This window comes from Onthophagus taurus, chromosome 3 (genome assembly GCF_036711975.1).
Source record: "Onthophagus taurus isolate NC chromosome 3, IU_Otau_3.0, whole genome shotgun sequence".
NCBI classification, from domain to species: Eukaryota; Metazoa; Arthropoda; class Insecta; order Coleoptera; family Scarabaeidae; genus Onthophagus; species Onthophagus taurus.
Genome location: NC_091968.1, coordinates 22,381,740 through 22,402,642, shown reverse-complemented (window position 1 = coordinate 22,402,642; position 20,903 = coordinate 22,381,740). Strand labels below are relative to the sequence as shown.

At 28.9% G+C, this 20,903-nt stretch overlaps 2 protein-coding genes across 2 annotated transcripts in view; one reads left to right on the top strand and one right to left on the bottom strand.

Annotated features, from left to right (window-relative positions):
* The window catches only part of LOC111420266 (transmembrane protein fates-shifted), a 62,896-nt gene that overhangs the window by 20,025 nt on the left and 21,968 nt on the right, over window positions 1–20,903 (bottom strand). The window contains exons 4-6 of the transcript XR_011640105.1: window positions 18,274–18,347; window positions 17,934–18,007; window positions 17,590–17,663 (exon numbers count right to left, since the gene is read on the bottom strand). The gene's annotated coding sequence lies outside the window, so the exon portion shown is untranslated. The remainder of the gene's footprint in view (window positions 1–17,589; window positions 17,664–17,933; window positions 18,008–18,273; window positions 18,348–20,903) is intronic.
* LOC111420264 (fatty-acid amide hydrolase 2-A-like) lies at window positions 7,207–17,252 on the top strand. Its single transcript, XM_023053219.2, has 8 exons — window positions 7,207–7,496; window positions 11,239–11,458; window positions 11,511–11,728; window positions 15,957–16,068; window positions 16,126–16,520; window positions 16,573–16,740; window positions 16,869–17,051; window positions 17,106–17,252. The coding sequence occupies exons 1-8, from the start codon at window positions 7,323–7,325 to the stop codon at window positions 17,193–17,195; spliced, it is 1,560 nt and encodes a 519-aa protein (XP_022908987.2). The 5' UTR covers window positions 7,207–7,322; the 3' UTR covers window positions 17,196–17,252.

The window sequence follows — 20,903 nt, the reverse complement described above, 5'->3', positions numbered from 1 at the left end:
TAGTCTACGAAAAGATCCAATGCGATTTCAAACTTAAATTAAAGTATATAATTAAGAAAAAAAAAGTGAACAAGAAGTAAGTTAAGCACATCTATAAAATTTTGACCATTTTTGAATGTTATGCAAGTATTTTATTTTTTTATGACGATTTTATATGTTTAATTCATTTTAACACTTAAAATTGCTAATAAAACCAATAATTGATTGAGGTTAAGTTATTTTGACATACGTAATGTCAACGTCAATTGTTGACAGGATATTTAAATGTAAAATTTTCTTTATAAATAAGCATCGAAGAAATAGTAAAAGCTTACATAAAGCAAAATAAATCGTTAATTTCTTGGAAAAGTCCCAATTTCGTTTGGAAGAAATAATCAAGGAAATCATTAAAAAGCTTCTGGTTACTTTTGGACATCTATAAAAATCTTCTTGAAGTGTTTATAAATACCCAGCAGGCGTTTAGATATTTTTTGATAATTATTATATCACCTTAGATATGCCTGGTTGACTTGGGATATCATTAGAGAGCTTTTAGATACTTTTTGACGTCTTTAAAAATTTTCTGGAAATTTTTATAATTCCCCAGAAAGCGTTTAAATAGGTTTTGATGACTATTGCAATCATTAGAAAGCTTCTCGAAATGTCGAGGAAGCGTTTAGATAACTTTTATTAATTATGGAACAACCTAGATATGCCTGGTTAACTTAGAATACCATTAGAAAGCTTCTAGAGACTTTTTTATGCATTTAAAAAGCATTTGGAAATATTTAAAACTGTCCAGAAAGCATTTGGACACTTTTTGATAATTATATAAATCATTGGAAAGCTTCTGGTTACTTTTTGACATCTAAAGAAACCCCCCGAGAGTGTTCATAAATGTCCAGAATGCGTTTAGACAGCTTTTAATGATTATGAAAATCACTGGAAAGCTTTTAAACACTTTTGGATATCTTTTAATATCTACTGGCAATCTTTATAGCTATCCAAAAAGCATTTAGGAAGCTTTTGATGACAATGGAAATCATTAGAAAGCTTTTGGACCCTTGATGACATATTTAAAAATTTTCTTGAAGTCATTATAAATGTCGAGGAAGCGTTTAGATAACTTTTATTAATTATGGAACAACCTAAATATGCATGGTTAACTTAGAATACCATTAGAAAGCTTCCAGAGACTTTTTTATGCATTTAAAAAGCATTTGGAAATATTTAAAACTGTCCAGAAAGCATTTGGACACTTTTTGATAATTATATAAATCATTGGAAAGCTTCTGGTTACTTTTTGACATCTAAAGAAACCCCCCGAGAGTGTTCATAAATGTCCAGAATACGTTCAGACAGCTTTTAATGATTATGAAAATTATTAGAAAGCTTCTAAACACTTTTGGATATCTTTTAAAATGTCCTGACAATCTTTATAGCTGTCCAAAAAGCATTTAGGAAGCTTTTGATGACAATGGAAATCATTAGAAAGCTTTTGGACCCTTGATGACATATTTAAAAATTTTCTTGAAGTCATTATAAATGTCGAGGAAGCGTTTAGATAACTTTTATTAATTATGGAACAACCTAAATATGCATGGTTAACTTAGAATACCATTAGAAAGCTTCCAGAGACTTTTTTATGCATTTAAAAAGCATTTGGAAATATTTAAAACTGTCCAGAAAGCATTTGGACACTTTTTGATAATTATATAAATCATTGGAAAGCTTCTGGTTACTTTTTGACATCTAAAGAAACCTCCCGAGAGTGTTCATAAATGTCCAGAATACGTTCAGACAGCTTTTAATGATTATGAAAATTATTAGAAAGCTTCTAAACACTTTTGGATATCTTTTAAAATGTCCTGACAATCTTTATAGCTGTCCAAAAAGCGTTTAGGAAGCTTTTGATGACTATGGATATCATTAGAAAGCTTCTGGACCCTTGATGACATATTCAAAAATCTTCTTGAAGTCTTTATAAATGTTCAGGAAGCGCTTAGATAATTTTTGTTAATTATGGAACAACTTAGATATGGGCGGTTAACTTAACATATCATTAGAAAGCTTCTAGAGATTTTTTGACACATTTAAAAATCTTTTGGAAATATTTAAAACTGTCCAGAAAGCATTTGGACACCTTTTGATACTTATAGAAGTCACTAGAAAGCTTCTGGTTACTTTTTGACATCTAAAGAAACCCCCCGAAAGTGTTCATAAATGTTCAGAATGCGTTCAGACAGTTTCTAATGATTATAAAAATCACTGGAAAGCTTTTAAACACTTTTGGATATCTTTTAAATTGTACTGGTAATCTTTACAGCTGTCCAAAAAGCGTTTAGGAAGCTTTTGATGACTATGAATATCATTAGAAAGCTTCTAGACCCTTGATGACATCTTCAAAAATCTTCTTGAATTCTTTATAATTGTCCAGGACGCGTTTAGATAATTTTTGTTAATTATGGAACAACTTAGATATGCCTGGTTAACTTAGAATATCATTAGAAAGCTTCTGGATACTTTTGGACATCTTTATAAACCTTCTGGAAATCTTTATGGCTGTCCAAAAAGCGTTTAGATGCTTTTTCATAATTATAGAGATCATTAGAAAGATTCTGTACACTTTTTGACATCTTTAAAAATCTCCTGCAAGTCTTTATAATTACCCAGAAAGCGTTTAGACTCATTCTGACGATTATAAAAGTCGTTACAGCGAAGAAATAGTAAAAGCAATATTAAATATAATATTAAATATATAAAACCTAAAATATTCTAACGAACCAGTTACGTGAGACACCCTGTATAAACGTAAACAAAAATTCGGAAATTGAAGAACCTGGTGGACTGCAAAGTGAGGACGATGATGAGGAATCCGATTATGTTTGGTAATATATATTTGTGTTTAATTTGTTTTTTGATCAAATTTCAATTTTTATTAGATCATCCTGTAAATTTTATGCGGAAAACGCAGTAAAGTTGAAAATGAGTATTTAGTCCACAGTTATTAAATGATTTCAGCATGAAAAACTATTATTGCAATGATTTTCGATTTTTGACACAGTTGCTACAGTGCGATGTGGCGCCATCTGTTGGGGATATTTTGGAATTATTTAGCTAAGAACCGAACCACTAGAATACAGGTTGGATTGGGTTTATATATGTATAAAAGCTCCAACCACAGAATAACTGTTTGGAAAGTGTAAATTAACGTTCCAACTGGTTGGGAATTCCTCAGATGCAATTATTTATGGCAATTACACCTGTCAAATAATGCTGCCACATTTGACAATCACTGCATCATATGACATGTGAGATTGCATCTGACGAGCTTCTAACCAGTGATAACGTTAGTTGAAACAAAGCTGTAATGTCAATTATAATCTAATTATTTAATTACACCATAATTACTTTATTATACTCTTACCGAAAAATCACTTTAAAATGACGTTTTCATCTGTCATTCTGAACAAACTTCAACTTTATAATTTTAAAAGATGAAGTTAGCGCCAAATTTAGAAATATAACACGAATTGGAATCTATATTTTTTAAATTAAAAGAATGATACTGGTAATAATTGTTATTACTGTCTCTCATCATTTCCACTATTAAGGTCGCGGTTCAATCACGTGATGTTCGCAAAAGTGCAAAAAAAATTTGTATAGTTCCGCTGTTGGTTAAAAGAGGTCGTCGAGAGTTCAATTCAGTTATTCATATCGACGCTTTTTTATATCAGCTTACAATTAGTCATCCTACCGTTGAAATATTTTATTCATTGAGGAATATATTCTGGTTTAGCCTTACGCGATGCCTATTCTCGATATTATTTGGTGTTCTTTTTTTTTTTTTTTGCGAAATGTTAATATTCTTATAGTTGGTGTTATTTTCATAACTTAACATTTTTACTTTTAAACAATTAATTTTTATTTTCAATTATTTATTCAAATATTTCTATTACCTAAATTTTGGTTAACACAAATTTTTTTTACCAGTATTAGATCCTAACTCAACATTAACAATGTATTACAACAATATTAAACATTTTCGACCCAATTCCACAGGAATCAGATTTTTCGCCATATACAGGGTGGATCAGTTTTTAATCGGGAAGCTTTACTAGGATGTAGTACTTGCCAAAATAACACAAGTTTTTTATATAAACATAGGGTCCCAACTCTTTTGTTTTCGAGCTATGAGCTGTCAAAGTTGATCCAAAAATTTACATTTTATCTTTTATTTCGAGTATAACTAAACCATAGAATTTGAATTTTTGTATGTATGTACTACTGGCTGATACCTTATTTTCAACCATACCTTAAACTTCCCTAGCACCCTCTAAGGGGATGCAATTCACCATCCCCTTGATTTATTTTATAAGAACTTTTTAACGCTATGTAATATTAACATAAAAAAATATGGGTTATAGCACATACTTTAGTGGTACTTTTAAAATTGATAAAAAAATCGGTTTAATTTCGTCAGTCAATGATTAATATTTCAACAATATTCATGCATTTAATTTTACAACATTACTGAATTCGTCACTTGATTATATTGTATACAGGGTGTTACGGTGACTCGGGGAATAAATTTAACCACATATACTAGAGTGAAAATGATGACGATTCATGTAAAAAAAAATAGTAAAAGTCTTCAAATTTCAAAGATACAGGCCATCAAAGTTAGGAAATTTTAACACATTTTTCCAAATATCTTAAACACTATTTACAGTAAAGCGCTGAAATTTGGTACAGTATAAATCAATGTCGTGTAAAATTGTTAGGCAATTTATGAGTTGGATCGGTCCGCGGGAACAATGCTTACAGGCTGTTCCTAAAGTTTGTTTGCTCAGAACTTTTTTATTCTTTCATAACCCTACATTTATTTTTGCAGTTTCTAATAGTAAATTTAGTTTAGAAACTTTTATTACTCTTAGATAATATTCATAAAAATCACCGTTTTCGTGTTAAATCCAAAAATGTTGGGTTCCGATTTCAATAGTGCTATTACTAAAAAAAAATAAATCTAAGTTTTTGAACATCCTTTAGTATTTTTTATTACTTGTCTTGTTATATTATGTACTTTTTTTATTATTTCTGTTAGTGTTGATTTTTAATTTATTGTTTTTGAGTTCTTTTATTAAACCAACTAAAACAAATTAAAAATGTGATTTAGCTAAATCTACACTTGGACATGTTGCATACATAATAGTTATGACAGCTCAGATCGATTTCCACTTGTCATTGCTAATTCAAATTATTTATTTATTTATTTATTTTAGTGTTATTGAATTCGGAGCCTAACATTTTTGCATTTAATACGGAAACGGTGGTTTTTATCACTATTCTCTAGGAGTGATAAAAGTTTCTAAACTAAATTTACTATTAGAAAATGCAAAAATAAATGTAGGGTAATGATAGGATAAAAAAGTTCTGAGCAAACAAACTTTATGAACAGCCTATATAGCATTGTTCCCGCGTACCGATCCAACTCAAAAATTGCCTAATGATTTTATGTGATGTCAGTTTACGCTGTACCAAATTTCAACGCTTTACCATAAATAGTGTTTAAGATATTTAGAAAAATGTGTTAAAATTTCATAACTTTGATGGCCTGTATCTTTGCAATTTGAGGACTTTTACTAATTTTTTTTACATGAATCGTCATCATTTTCACTCTAGTATATGTGGTTACATTAGTTCCCCGAGTCACCGAAACACCCTGTATATGATGGTTTTTTATTGTGAAATAGTTTTGTAAAAATTGTTATTCTGAGATGGTTTTTTTATTGTAAAATAAAATTAAAGTTGTTATTGATTTTTATTATTTTTTATAATGTAGAACCGTTTTTTTTGTGAATAAATAGTATTATTGTTATCTATGTCTATTACAAATTATTATTACTTTACTTTAGATTATTTATGTTCTTATATCTTGATAACAATTTGCTGTGTTATTTCTTACTTTCTCAGTGTTAATATAATCACTAAAAATTAGGGCGGAAGGACTGTGATCAGCAACTCATTCATCATTGCCTACAAATCTTCTATCTGTTATATATATTTATTTACTCAGTAGTTAAAAGAGAAATTGGCCATGAACAAATGTTATTACCAACTCAAGATTAGTAATCAATTTATAATACGTTTTATAACATTTTATTGGCAATTAATTATTTTTTATATTTATTTTTTTTTTTAATTTTTAATTAGTACCTAAAGCCATCTACAAAGTAATTGCCAAAGGTTTACTTAGTACTGTTTTGTCGATTTTAGGCAACCCATTTTACACCTTTTCGTAATGACTTAAAATTGTGACAAAATCGCATATCTTCAGAAAAAACACATTCATGAAATAATCACACAGCTATTGCACTTTTACGAATACGGAATCTGTTCCTAAGATACATAAGCATTAGATGACATATTTGCCACCTCGTTTAAGTCCCTAATCTCTTCTAGAGAACGATTTGTATTAAGCCCTTATTATGACTAACTTTCATAATTTATTTCTGTCAGCGTCATGATTATTTTAGAATACTAAAAATGTCATTCCGTAGAGTAATATATGTACTTCAAGCCTACGTATTTACTTTTTTATAAATATGTAGCATTAAGTCGTGAATGTACATCTACGTAACCTCTCCCGGCGTATATAAAAATGGACGCTTTGAACCGCCCCCTTAATAATAAAATTCTTAGTTTAATTAAATTATTTCAGTATAGACGCTAATGCCATCTTACGGTGGGATTTCGTCATACAAGCAGTCCCAAGTTCTCCTATCAAAGATCCTTCGGGCTGAGTAGTTCGAGTCGAGCTTGGAACATTATCGTTTAAAAAAAAGCTGCTTTTGTTAATATATGATTTTGATTATAAAAGTGTGTGTATTCTGACAAAAAACCCAAAGAAGTCCTTTCTATACAGAAAACTGTAAATCTTAATCAAGTTTTTTTTAGTTACTCATAGATGGCGCCATGTAATGGCATATAAATTTAACACTTAACTTTTAAAAGTTAATTTAGAAGTAAAATCAATTTAAACAATCAAATAATAAATCAATCAACAATTTTTTTGAGTTAAATAAAAAGGAATAAATATAAAAATCTAATAAAACCAACTTTAAGGAGTACGTTCATTGGCCTATTACTTAATAAGTTACTCAATCCCAAAAAATTCGGTTGACTCAAGGATTCTTTTGGCTCGTTTTTCGATTCAAGCGCTTTAGCTTTAGAGTAACGTCCCAAGTTGCAGGTGAACAGTCTACGAAAGGACGCGTTCCCATTCGGATCAGTTTCGAATCCGAACCAAAAAAAGCATAATTAAAAAAAAAATAAAAATAGTGATGGATCTCGGTTTAAGAATCGGTTTAATTGTTATATATTTCATCCAATGGATTGTTAAAGTAATTTATACGATATTTTTCGACAACGAAAAGCGAACGAAATTACCACCGTTCGAGGATAAATTATTAGAAATAAGTGCCACCGAATTAGCGGAAAAAATTCGAAAACAAGAAGTAAGTTAAACATATTCATTAAAATTTTATCCTTGAAAATAAATATTAAAACAACAAATATTACGCAAGCATTTTTTTTTATGACGGTTATGATAGCATACTTCGTAATCAGCAATTTGAAGTGTGGTTTTAAACTCATTTTAAATTGATCGTAAATTATTCGCTTTAATTTATTGATGATTAAAATTAAATTTTATAACGAGAATCTAAATTTTTTTGTTAAATAAATGTTTACTTTTAAAGTAAAATAACCGTTTTGCGTAAACAGATAATGTATTTTTAGAATTTATGCTATACATCCTGGTACAAACGTTCAAAACGATTAAAATTATCCTATTCAATTTTCTTGAAAAATTAAGTTAATTGATAAAGTGATGTGAGTAATTTGATAATAACAAGGTTTCAAAAGATAAAAATTGTGAAAATAAACAAAAATGAGGTAAGGTGTTATTTTGACGTTTCAAAGATTAAAAAAATTTTTAAATCCAATTCATTTAAGAATTAAAAAAATTGATAATTACGCAATTACAACAATTTAGTTTTAATTCTTATTCAAAAATCACAAAAATATGTAATCGCCCTCTAACTTATTTCTTTTAAACCAATCTGTCCTATTGATATCTTTGAAAAGAGCATAAAATGGTCTTTCAAACAAGACCAAAAATATTCAAATCGGTTGAATGGTTGAACTTCTACGTTATTATTACCAGATATATCACAAAACATGAACTGTCCGTTATGACATCTTCAAAAATCCTTTGGGAATGCTTATAAATCTCCAGGAGGCTTTTAGACACTTTTTGATAATCATGGAACACTTTACAAATGCGTGGTTTACTTGAAATATTATTACACAGCTTCTAGCAACGTTTTGATGCTTCCAAAAATCTTCTGGCAATCTTTATAATTGTCTAGAAAGCATTTAGACACTTTTTGATGATTATGGACATCTTTAAAAATCTTCTTGCAGCCTTTATAAATGTTCAATAGGCGTTTAGACACTTTTTGGTAACTATGGAACACCTTAGAAATGCTTGGTTGACTTGGGATATCATTAGAAAGCGTCTAGAAACTTTTTGACATTTTCAAAAATCTGCTGTCAATGCTTATAATTGTCCAGAAAGCATTTAAATAGTTTTTGATGACTATGGAAATCATTAGAAAGCTTCTGGACCCATGATGACATCTTCAAAAATTTTCTTGAAGTCTAAACACATTTGGATATCTTTTAAAATCTACTGGCAATCTTTATAGCTGTCCAAAAAGCGTTTAGGCAGCTTTTGATGAGTATGGAAATTATTAGATAGCTTTTGGACCTTTGATGACATATTCAAAAATTTGTTTGAAGTCATTATAAATGTCCAGGAGGCGTTTAAGACAATTTTTGTTAATTATGGAACAACTTAGATATGCCTGGTTAACTTAGAATATCATTAGAAAGCTTCTAGAGATTTTTTATGTATATAAAAATCATTTGGAAATATTTAAAACTGTCCAAAACGCATTTGGACACTTTTTGATAATTATAGAAGTCATTGGAAAGTTTCTGGTTACTTTTTGACATCTTTGGAAACTCCCCGAATGCGTTCACTAATGTCCAAAATGCGTTCAGACAGTTTTTAATGACTATGAAAATCACTGGAGAGCTTTTAAACACTTTTGGATATCTTTTAAAATGTCCTGACAATCTTTATTCGCATTTAGAAAGCTTTTGATGACTATGGAAATCATTAGAAAGCTTTGGGACCCTTGATGACATATTCAAAAATTTTCTTGAAGCCTTTATAAATGTCCAGGAGGCGTTTAGATAATTTTTGTTAATTATGGAACAACTTAGATATACCTGGTTAACTTAGAATACCATTAGAAAGCTTCTAGAGACTCTTTTATGCATTTAAAAAGCATTTAAAACTGTCCAGAAAGCATTTGGACACTTTTTGATAATTGTAGAAATTATTGGAAAGCTTCTGGTTACTTTTTGACATCTAAAGAAACTCCCCGAGAGTGTTCATAAATGTCCAGAATGCGTTCAGACAGCTTTTAATGATTATGGAAATCATTAGAAAGCTTCTAAACTTTTGGATATCTTTTAAAATCTATTGGCAATCTTTATAGCTGCCCAAAAAGCGTTTAGGCAGCTTTTGATGACTATGGAAATCATTAGAGAGTTTCTGGACCCTTAATGACATTTTGAAACATCTTCTTGAAGTCTTTATAAATGTCCAGGAGGCGTTTAGATAATTTTTGTTAATTATGGAACAACCTAGATATGCTTTGTTAACTTATAATATCATTAGAGAGCTTCTAGAGACTTTTTGACGTATTTAAAAATCTTCTGGAAATATTTAAAACTGCCCAGAAAGCATTTGGACACTTTTTGATAATTATAGAAATCACTGGAAAGCTTCTGGTTACTTTTTGACATCTTTAGAAACATCCCGAAAGTGTTCATAAATGTCCAGAATGCGTTCAGACAGCTTTTAATGATTATGAAAATCATTGGAAAGCTTCTAAACACTTTTGGATATCTTTTAAAATCCACTGGCAATCTTTATAGCTGTCCAAAAAGCGTTTAGGCAGTTTTTGATGACTATGGAAATCATTAGAAAGCTTCTGAACCCTTAATGACATCTTCAAAAATCTTCTTGAAGTCTTTATAAATGTACAGAAGGCGTTTAGATAATTTTTGTTAATTATGGAACAACTTAGATATGCCTGGTTATCTTAGAATACCATTAGAAAGCTTCTAGAGACTTTTTGACGTAATTAAAAATTTTCTGGAAATATTTAAAACTGTCCAGAAAGCATTCGGACACTTTTTGATAATTATAGATATCATTGGAAAGCTTCTGGTTACTTTTTGACATCTAAAGAAACCCCCCGAGAATGTTCATAAATGTCCAAAATGCGTTTAGACAGCTTTTAATGATTATGAAAATCACTGGAAAGCTTTTAAACACTTTTAGATATCTTTTAAAATCTACTGGCAATCTTTATAGCTGTCCAAAAAGCATTTAGGAAGCTTTTGATGACAATGGAAATCATTAGAAAGCTTCTGGACCCTTGATGACATCTTCAAAAATCTTCTTCAAGTCTTTATAAATGTCCAGGAGGCATGTAGACAATTTTTGTTAATTGTGGAACAACTTAGATATGCCTGGTTAACTTAGAATATCATTCACTTAGAAAGCTTCTAAAGGCTTTCTGACATATTTAAAAATCTTTTGGAAATGTTTAAAATTGTTCAGAAAGCATTTGGACATTTTTTGATAATTATAGAAGTCACTGGAAAGCTTCTGGTTACTTTCTGACATCTTTGGAAACTCCCCGAAAGTGTTCATAAATGTCCAGTATGCGTTCAGACAGCTTTTAATGATTATGGAAATCATTGGAAAGCTTCTAAACACTTTTGGATATCTTTTAAAATCTACTGACAGTCTTTATAACTGTTCAAAAAGCATTGAAACAGTTTTTAATAATTATGGAAATTATTAAAAAGGTTCTGGATACTTTTGGACATCTTTATAAATCTTCTGGAAAACTTTATGGCTATTCAAAAAGCGTTTAGACGCTTTTTGATAATTATAGAGATTATTAGAAAGATTCTGTACAGTTTTTGACATCTTTAAAAATCTTCTGGAAGTCTTTATAATTACCCAGAAAGCGTTTAGACTCATTCTCACGACTATAAAAGTCGTTACAAATCTTCTGGAATTCATTTTAACCAATTAATTTTTTTTAGATATGCAGCGAAGAAATAGTAAAAGCTTACATAAAGCGTATAAAAGAAGTAAATCCGATAATAAATGCAGTTGTGGAAGAAAGATTTTCGGCGGCGGTCGCCGAAGCGAAAGAGATCGATAATTTCTTGGAAAAGTCCCAATTTCGTTTGGAAGAAATCGCTAAAGAAAGACCACTTTTGGGAATTCCCATAACAATAAAGGAATGTATTGCAGTGAAAGGTAAAGAAATACAACTTAAAAGAAGTTTAACATAAAAGGGGATAAATTCTAGGAATGAGCTTTACTGGGTTATCTTTAACAAGAAAAGGAATAAAAGCGGAGGAAGATGCAGATGCGGTTAAACTTCTTAAAAAAGCTGGGGCTGTTATTTTATTGGTTTCAAATACACCTGAGTATTGTATGAGTATGGAATCTGCAAATAAGATTATTGGAAAAACGAGGAATCCTTATAATTCGAGATGTACAGCTGGGGGATCTTCTGGAGGAGAGGTTAATTTTTTAATTTTACTTAAATCAAAATTATTAATTTAATTTACGGTAATAATTTGAGATCTCGGGTATCTAGATTAATGTTATTGATTTATTTTTATTAATAAACAATTTTTACATTTAATGTAAGGGGGTGCAAAAATGTTACGCCATCGTAAAGAGAAAAGAAAGAATCGTTACTCATTTGTTTTCTGAATCAAAAACAATTGAATGCAGTTCCGTTATAGCAAAGAAAATATCAAACAACTTTTGTATAAAATGTTTTTTTATAAAGCTGATACTCATCAAGATATACAGTGTGTCCCCGGATAGGTGAAACGACTCTTATAAAATGTAAATTTTTTTCGATATTAGCTGTCATCTTTTGGGGTTCAGGCCTGCTTGATTAAAGACTAATTTTGAACATATTTTAAAATTTTAAAAAACAAGTGAGTGTTGATACTGAAGCTAAAACTTCTTGTGTGTCAGGTAAAGTACCTTTTCTGTTTACAGTATGGTAAAATGTTACTAAAAAAATTTATTCATAATGAAAAGTTATGGCCATATGCAAATTTTCATCAGCCTACTTTGATAAAACCCATTATACTATCATTTTCGTTAATAGTACTTTATTACGACTTTTTGTTTTGAGATTCAGATATTCGGGAGAAATAAACAAAGCGTTCTGAAAATGTTCACAAGAAATTAAGTGTGTGTTCGCCCACAAAGGAAAACAGTTAATCATAGTTAATCAGTTTCATCATAATTTTTTTTTCTTAGAGTGAATACTTCCTGCTGTAAGAAATCTTTTGATTAAACGCCAACAAGTACTTCTTTTTATTCCAGTATTTGGAAATTTTTCACTAAATAAAGCAATAATCGGTTTTTTTCCGGTTCCTTAACACTGAATCACGTAAACTTTTTCCTCTAATGTTAACATTCTGTTTAAAAAACACTTTAAGTTTACTAAATTACAGTTTGAGAGATTAACAGTGACAGGAAAGCAATTTTGTTTTTCCATGGCAGTCTTTGTTAGAAATAAAATTGTTTGATATGGATTTTTCAAAGTAGGCCGATCAATCCGAAAATTTGCATATGCCCATAGTTTTTCATTCTGAACAAAACTTCTTAGTAACAATTTCAGGTACTGTAAACAGAAAAGGTACTTTACCTGCCACAAAAAGAGTTTTTCTTTCACTGTCAAGGCTCACTTGTTTTTTAAAAATTGATAATATGTTCAAAATTAGTCGTTAATCAAGCAGGGCTAAACCCCAAAAGATGACAATTAATATCGAAAAAATTTTACCTTTTATAAGAGTCGTTTCACCTATCCGGGGACACACTGTATGTTGTGCTATATTCCATACATAATGGGCACCCTGTATAAGAGAGCAATATTGTTAATAACCAAATTTGCAACAACTTTTGTTCTAAAAGTTTTTTGATAATATGCTTCAATTTCCGAATGTTACCATTAACTAATAGTAAAACAAAAAATTCATCAAATTGTTATATTTTTCTCAATATTGACGAATCTGAGAGCAAAAATACAAGAGAGCAATATTGTTAATAACAAAATTTGCAACAACTTTTGTTCTAAAAGTTTTTTGATAACATGCTTCAATTCCCGAATGTTACCATTACCTAATAGTAAAACAAAAAATTCATCAAATTTTTATATTTTCGTATTTTTCTCAATATTGACGAATCTGACAGCAAAAATACAAGAGAGCAATATTGTTAATAACAAAATTTGCAACAACTTTTGTTCTAAAAGTTTTTTGATAACATGCTTCAATTCCCGAATGTTACCATTAACTAATAGTAAAACAAAAAATTCATAAAATTTTTTAATTTTTCGTTTTTTCTCGTTATTGACGCATCTGAGAGCAAAAATACAAGAGAGCAATATTGTTAATAACAAAATTTGCAACAACTTTTGTTCTAAAAGTTTTTTCATAACATGCTTCAATTCCCGAGTGATACCATTAACTAATAATAGTAAAATAAAAAATTCATCAAATTTTTATATTTTCGTATTTTTCTCAATATTGACGAATCTGAGAGCAAAAATACAAGAGAGCAATATTGGTAATAACAAAATTTGGATCAACTTTTGTTCTAACAGTTTTTTGATAACATGCTTCAATTCCCGAATGTTACCATTAACTGATAGTAAAACAAAAAATTCATCAAATTTTCATATTTTCGTATTTTTCTCAATATTGACGATTCTGAGAGCAAATGTACAACAGAGCAATATTGTTAAGAACAAAATTTGCTACAACTTTTGTTCTAAAAGTATTTTTGTAACATACTTCGATTCCAGAATATTACCATTAGCTAATAGCAAAACAAGAAAATTCATCAAATTTTTATATTTTTCTTAATATTGACGAATCTGAGAGCAAAAATACAACAGAGCAATATTGTTAATAAGAAAATTTGCAACAACTTTTGTTCTAAAAGTTTTTTGATAACATGCTTGAATTCCCGAATGTTACCATTAACTAATAGTAAAACAAAAAATTCATCAAATTTTTATATTTTTCTCAATATTGACGAATCTGAGAGCAAAAATACAAGAGAGCAATATTGTTAATAACAAACTTTGCAACCATTTTTGTTCTAAAAGTTTTTTGATAACATGCTTCAATTCCCGATTGTTACCATTGACTAATAGTAAAACAAAAAATTCATCAAATTTTTATATTTTCGTATTTTTCTCAATATTGCCGAATCTAAGAGCAAAAATACAAGAGAGCAATATTGTTAATAACAAAATTTGCAACAACATTTGTTCTAAAAGTTTTTTGATAACATGCTTCAATTCCCGAATGTTACCATTATCTAATAGTAAAACAAAAAATTCATCAAATTTTTATATTTTTCTCAATATTGACGAATCTGAGAGCAAAAATACAAGAGAGCAATATTGTTAATAACAAAATTTGTAACAACTTTTGTTCTAAAAGTTTTTTGATAACATGCTTCAATTCCCGAATGTTACCATTAACTAATAGTAAAACAAAAAATTCATCAAATTTTTATATTTTCGTATTTTTCTTAATATTGACGAATCTGAGAGCAAAAATACAAGAGAGCAATATTGTTAATAACAAAATTTGCAACAACTTTTGTTCTAAAAGTTTTTTGATAACATGCTTCAATTCTCGAATGTTACCATTAACTAATAGTAAAACAAAAAATTCATAAAATTTTTAAATTTTCGTGTTTTTCTCGTTATTGACGCATCTGAGAGCAAAAATATAGGAGAGCAATATTCCTCAGTACACAGTTTGCTACAACTTTTGTTTTAAAAGTTTTTTGATAACATGCTCCGATTCTCAAATGTTACCATTAACACTAATAAAACAAAAAATTCGGCAAATTTTCATATTTTCGTATTTTTCTTAATATTGACGAATCTGAGAGCAAATATACAAGAGAGCAATATTGTTAAGAATAAGATAAGCAACAACTTTTGTTCTAAAAGTTTTTTTGTAACATGCTCAGATTCCCTAGTGTTACCATCCACGACTTCAAAGAATATCTAATTCGTCAAATTTTCACATTTTCGTATTTTTCTCAATATCTCTAAGTCTGAGAGCAAACGTGCAAAAGAGCAATATTATTAAGCATAAAATTTGCTACAACTTTTGTTCTAAAAGTTTTTTGATAATATGCTCCGATTCCCAAATGTTACCATTAACACTAGTAAAACAAAAAATTCATCAAATTTTCATATTTTCGTATTTTTTTCGAGATTGCCGTATCTGAGAGCAAATATACAAGAGAGCAATATTGTTAAGAATAAAATTTGCTACAACTTTTGTTATAAAAGTTTTTTGATAACATGCTTCGATTCCCGAATGTTACCATTAGATAATAGTAAAACAAGGAAATTCATGAAATTTTTTAATTTTTGTATTTTTCTAAATATTGACGAATCTGAGAGCAAATATACAAGAGAGCAATATTGGTAAGAATAAAATTTGCTACAACTTTTGTTCTAAAAGTTTTTTTATAACTTGCCTCGATTCCCGATTTGAATCACATTGAAGAAAATGATGAAGTTTTAGTTGCCAGTTTTGGTAGGAAAGGTCACGCCATTGGTGATTTTTCTGGTGTTAGGTTTAAGGTTGTTAAAGTAGCTAACGTCTCCCTATTAGCTTTGTATAATGAGAAGAAAGAACGACCAAGAGCGTAGAAATGATTTTGTAAAATTAATTTAATTATTTTTTTTTAGGGAGCTTTATTAGGAGCTGGTGCTTCTTTAATAGGACTTGGATCGGATATTGCTGGCTCAATTCGTTTTCCAAGTGCTTATAATGGAGTTTTTGGACATAAACCAACTACAAGTAAAACAATTTTTTTTATTAATTAATTCTTTTTTATTTAATTTATTGTAATTTTAGGAATTGTTTCAATAAAAGGAGGCTTTCCATTTAGTTCCGATAAAAGTTTCTCAGATTACTTAGTATTAGGCCCAATGGCAAGATACGTTCAAGATTTAGCTTTAGTTTATCGAGTTTTAGCCGCTGATAACATAAAAAAATTAAACTTGGATAAAAAGGTTGATTTGAGCACACTCAAAGTGTTTTACATGGTCGATTCGTACTCAAACTTTGGTTATCCAAAAATGGATAAGAACATTCAAAGTGCTATTAAAGAAGCAGCTCAATTTTTAACGAAAAGTTGCCGATCGGAGTTAGATGAAACTAAATTTGATATTTTTGGACACGCCATGGAGCTTAGTGGTGCTTTAATTTTTACTTTGGATGATAATCCGAGTGCGCTTAAAGATTCTGAGGTAAGAATTTATTTATTTTTTTTTCGCTAAATCATTATAATTTTATTTTTAGGTTAAATATAGCCTTCCAATTGAATTAGCGAAATTTTTCTTGGGAAAAACAATATTTAGTGGACAATTATTGTTTTTTACGATGTTGGCAAGAATGCGATTTGGCATAACAGATCAAAAAAAAGATATGTTTATGAAAATTGCTGAGGAGGATAAAAAAATACTTACGGTATTTATTATTATTTATAAAGTCACCATTGCAAGTATGCAACCAACATCACAGTATTGGTATTACAATACGCGATGTTGATTATGATACGTTATGATATTCAAACGAGATCTTTATTATTTTTTTAGAAAGCCCTTGGTGATAACGGCGTTTTAATTATGCCAAGTTGTGGAAACCCAGCTTTTGAACACACTGGATTCATTAAAGCCATGGTTGATGCGAGATTTAATGGGATTATAAACGTTTTGGGATTCCCATCAACTTGTGTTCCGGCTAGATTAAATAAAGATGGACTTCCTATTGGCATTCAGGTAATTCTTGTTTAAACATTTTTAATAAATATTTCTAATTAATAATTATTTTAGGTTGTGGCAGCACCACATAATGATCATTTAACTTTAGCTGTTGCTGCTGAGTTATCTACTTATTTTGGAGGATGGCAACCACCAAATTAAATTAAACCTTTGTATATAAAATTTTATTTTTTAATAAATAAATTTGCTTTAAAAGTTTTTGGTGTAAGTTGGGTTGCCTATCTTTGCCTAATTAACATTTCCTATTAAATTAACTCGCATTATAACTCGGATGTATAATATAAAAATAATCTGACTACGACAAAGTTTATCGCAGTTTTTTTTTCATTAAATCTCCAATTTGAACAACTAAATTTGTTATAATTATTATTTTAAAAGTTATTTAGAGCGTGATTTCAAAGATGGCGCTAGTGAAATATGTAAGGTTAAGTTTAGTAAGTCAATTAATTGCAATTTAAATTTAATAAAGGTAAGACTCAATTAAATGTATCAAATTGTTTGATTTTATAGTAAGAAAATTAAAATAAGCACTCACCTGGTTGTTTTAGGGAGTTATTCTATGATGAGGTGATGATTTCCAAGGAAGTTTTTATTGGTTTGGATTGCATGCTAAAAATTAAAAATAAATCGTTTTAAAATAAATATTATATCAGTTTAATTCAAAACATTGACAATAACAAATAAAGAGGATAAAGATAAAGGTATGTTTAAATAAAACAGAACAAATTACGTGAGGTTAAGTTTGCAATCTGTCAATTAATTGTCATTGTAAATGTCACTTATTTAAACTTAATAATTTTAACTTAATAATTAATAAAACTTAACTAAGTGAGTCAAATTATTTCATTTTGTAATAACATAATTAAAATAAAGACTCACCTGGTTATTTTAGGGGCTATTTCAATGATGAGGTCATAATTTCCAAAGAAGATTTTGTTGAGATGGATTATATGCTAAAAATTAAAAATAAATCGTTTTAAAATAAATATTATATCAGTATAATTCAAAATATTGATAATAACAAATAAAGAGGATAAAGGTAAAGGTATGTTTAAATAAAACACAACAAATTATGTGAGGTTAAGTTTGCAATCTGTCAATTGTCATTGTAAATGTCACTTATTTAAGCTTAATAATTTTATCTTAATAAATAATAAAACTTAACTAAGTGTATCAAATTGTTTGATTTTGTAATAAGATAATTAAAATAAAGACTCACCTGGTTATTTTAGGGATTATTTCAATGATGAGGTCATAATTTCCAAAGAAGATTTTGTTGAGATGGATTATATGCTAAAAATTAATAATAAACCGTTTTAAAATAAATATTATATCAGTATAATTCAAAATATTGATAATAACAAATAAAGAGGATAAAGATAAAGGTATGTTTAAATAAAACAGAACAAATTATGGGAGGTTAAGTTTGCAATCTGTCAATTAATTGTCATTGTAAATGGCACTTATTTAAACTTAATAATTTTAACTTAATAACTAGTAAAACTTAAGTAAGTGTACCAAATTGTTTGATTTTGTAAAAAGATATGATGATTTCCGAAGAAGTCTTTGTTGAGATACATTAAATACTAAAAATTACAAATAATTTGTTTTAAAATAAATATATGTTTTAAAAATATACATTCAGGTTGAAGAAGCATGGGATATGAGCTCAGATCACTTTCCCATACTTCTTACTTTAAGTGCCACCATAATTAAAAGAGAAGCTCTACATAGAGTAGTTAATAAACGGACGATTGGAAGAGATAATCTAAAGCATTTACACCATTCAGAACTGAGGTACAGTTACATACAGAAGTACAGCTGGGCAATAATTATTCCAAAGAAATTAAGGAATTAATTTCATAATAAGAAATAAGAAACAAAACAGCCCTGAACAATGCTACTCAACAATTAAACAGAGAAATACAGCGCACCAAAGATTATTCAGTAGGAAGCTACCTGAGAGAATTAACCAACGACACACATACAAAAATTTAATATTTTAGTTAAAATCTTGGAAGGTAACATATATATGTTCCAAGATTTTAACTAAAATATTGAATTTTTTGATTTTGTTAAATTAATTTTTTGTTTGTAAATTAAATTGAAAGAAATTTAGATCCATTCCTAAACCCCACCTACTAATAAAATATTTTTCCATTATTTTGTATAATATTCTAAGTACTGAAGATGAAACATTAGTTTCGAAACATGTCTGCTTGAATTGAATTAAACATTTTAGTATTTCTCAAAAAGTTTTTACTTTTACCTACATCATATTTTATTATATTAGAGAAATATGGAGAATTTCATCAAATTTAATCTAAAACATAGAAAAATGTACTGGTTGCTTGCATGGAACTCCAAGTTGTCCATCCACAATAAACTGCTCCTTTATAAGCAAGTACTAAAGCTAGTATGGTTATACGACCTACAATTTCAATCATTCAACGACTACAAAACAAAGCACTGAGAGACAAAGTCGATGCACCTTGGCACTTTCGGCACTGTGATCTCCATAAGGACCTTGAAATAGAGATGTTAGAGTAAGTGACCGTTAGGACATATGTAATATATTTTAAGTTAACTACATTACCGACCGATTCACCGAAGCGAAGCGTTCTTAGAAATAGTTCTGTAACGAGTTTTATAAGAAACCCTAATAATAATATAGTTAAGAGAAATCGTTCTTTATTTAAACACCAACAAAATCAAGTCAATATTTAAGAAGAAACAGTTAATCAAAAACCAGTGTTAACCAAAATCGCAGGACATCATGATCAACGACTCATGATGACTTAAGACAGTTAGTATTGGTTCAAAACCTATGGTGGAAGGTCTTAAAGATGCTAAAGTAAGTTTTAAACTTAAAAATCCTAAGAAAGGAGCAACCTCCACAAACCAAGATCAACCTACAACAACCACACCGATGAAAGGTGCATCTTCGATCATCAGAGGTTCAGTGTCTTTAATATGTTTAAATATATTAAAAAATTGAAGAAAAGAAATTGTTATTGTTTTAAAGAAATATATTATTTTTATTTATTTCTATCAGCCACGCCGCAATAATAATTTTTTTTTAAGTTACCAGATCTAGTTACTTTTTCAATACCAACCTAATTTTTTTCCCAACTTAAGGTTGGCAACGCTCCCTATACTTATAACATTGGAGCGTGACGTCACAGGGAGATAACTTCAGCTGTAGAACTCTCATTATTATAGTACTAAGGTTGAAGAGGAGGACTAAACCCTCCGAGCTAGTGTAGTGAAATGAGTAAAAAGCAGTGTAGTTGTGTTACATGTTAAAACTCATTTTAAAGGATTTTTTATGAAGTTGACACATATGTCAAAATATGGCTTTTTGAGATAAACGCACCATGTTTGGATTCATTTTAAAGTTTTTTTTTTAATAAAGAATACATCATGAAAGGACACCGTGAAGTTGTCCATTTGTCTATTATATGATAACTAACTTCAGGTTTAAAATATCAACCTCAATTTTGACATATTTATAATCTTCATTAAAAATCCTTTAAAATGAGTACAAACACGACATATTTATCTTCAATATTAATGAAGTTATGGTCAACTTCCGGTTAAGAACATCAACGTCAATTTTGACATATTTGTAATCGTCGTGAAAAATCCTTTAAAATGAGTCCAAACATGATACGTTTAATTAAAATATTACTCGAGATATAAGCAACTTCCGGTTTTAAATGTCAATGTCATTTTGACATATTCTTAATTTTTATAAAATGTCTTAATATTTGTCACAAAAACAAAAATATAATTAAACAAAATCAATAATTAAGGTTGGTATTAATATTTAAAAATTAAATTGCTATC

Excerpts from the sequence above, each read along its gene's own strand:
- LOC111420264 (XM_023053219.2), top strand. The coding sequence starts at position 7,323 with ATGGATCTCGGTTTAAGAATCGGTTTAATTGTTATATATTTCATCCAA. Across the intron at positions 16,069-16,125 it reads TGGACATAAACCAACTACAA|GAATTGTTTCAATAAAAGGA; the intron begins GTAAAACAATTT and ends TTGTAATTTTAG. Across the intron at positions 16,741-16,868 it reads AGGATAAAAAAATACTTACG|AAAGCCCTTGGTGATAACGG; the intron begins GTATTTATTATT and ends TTATTTTTTTAG.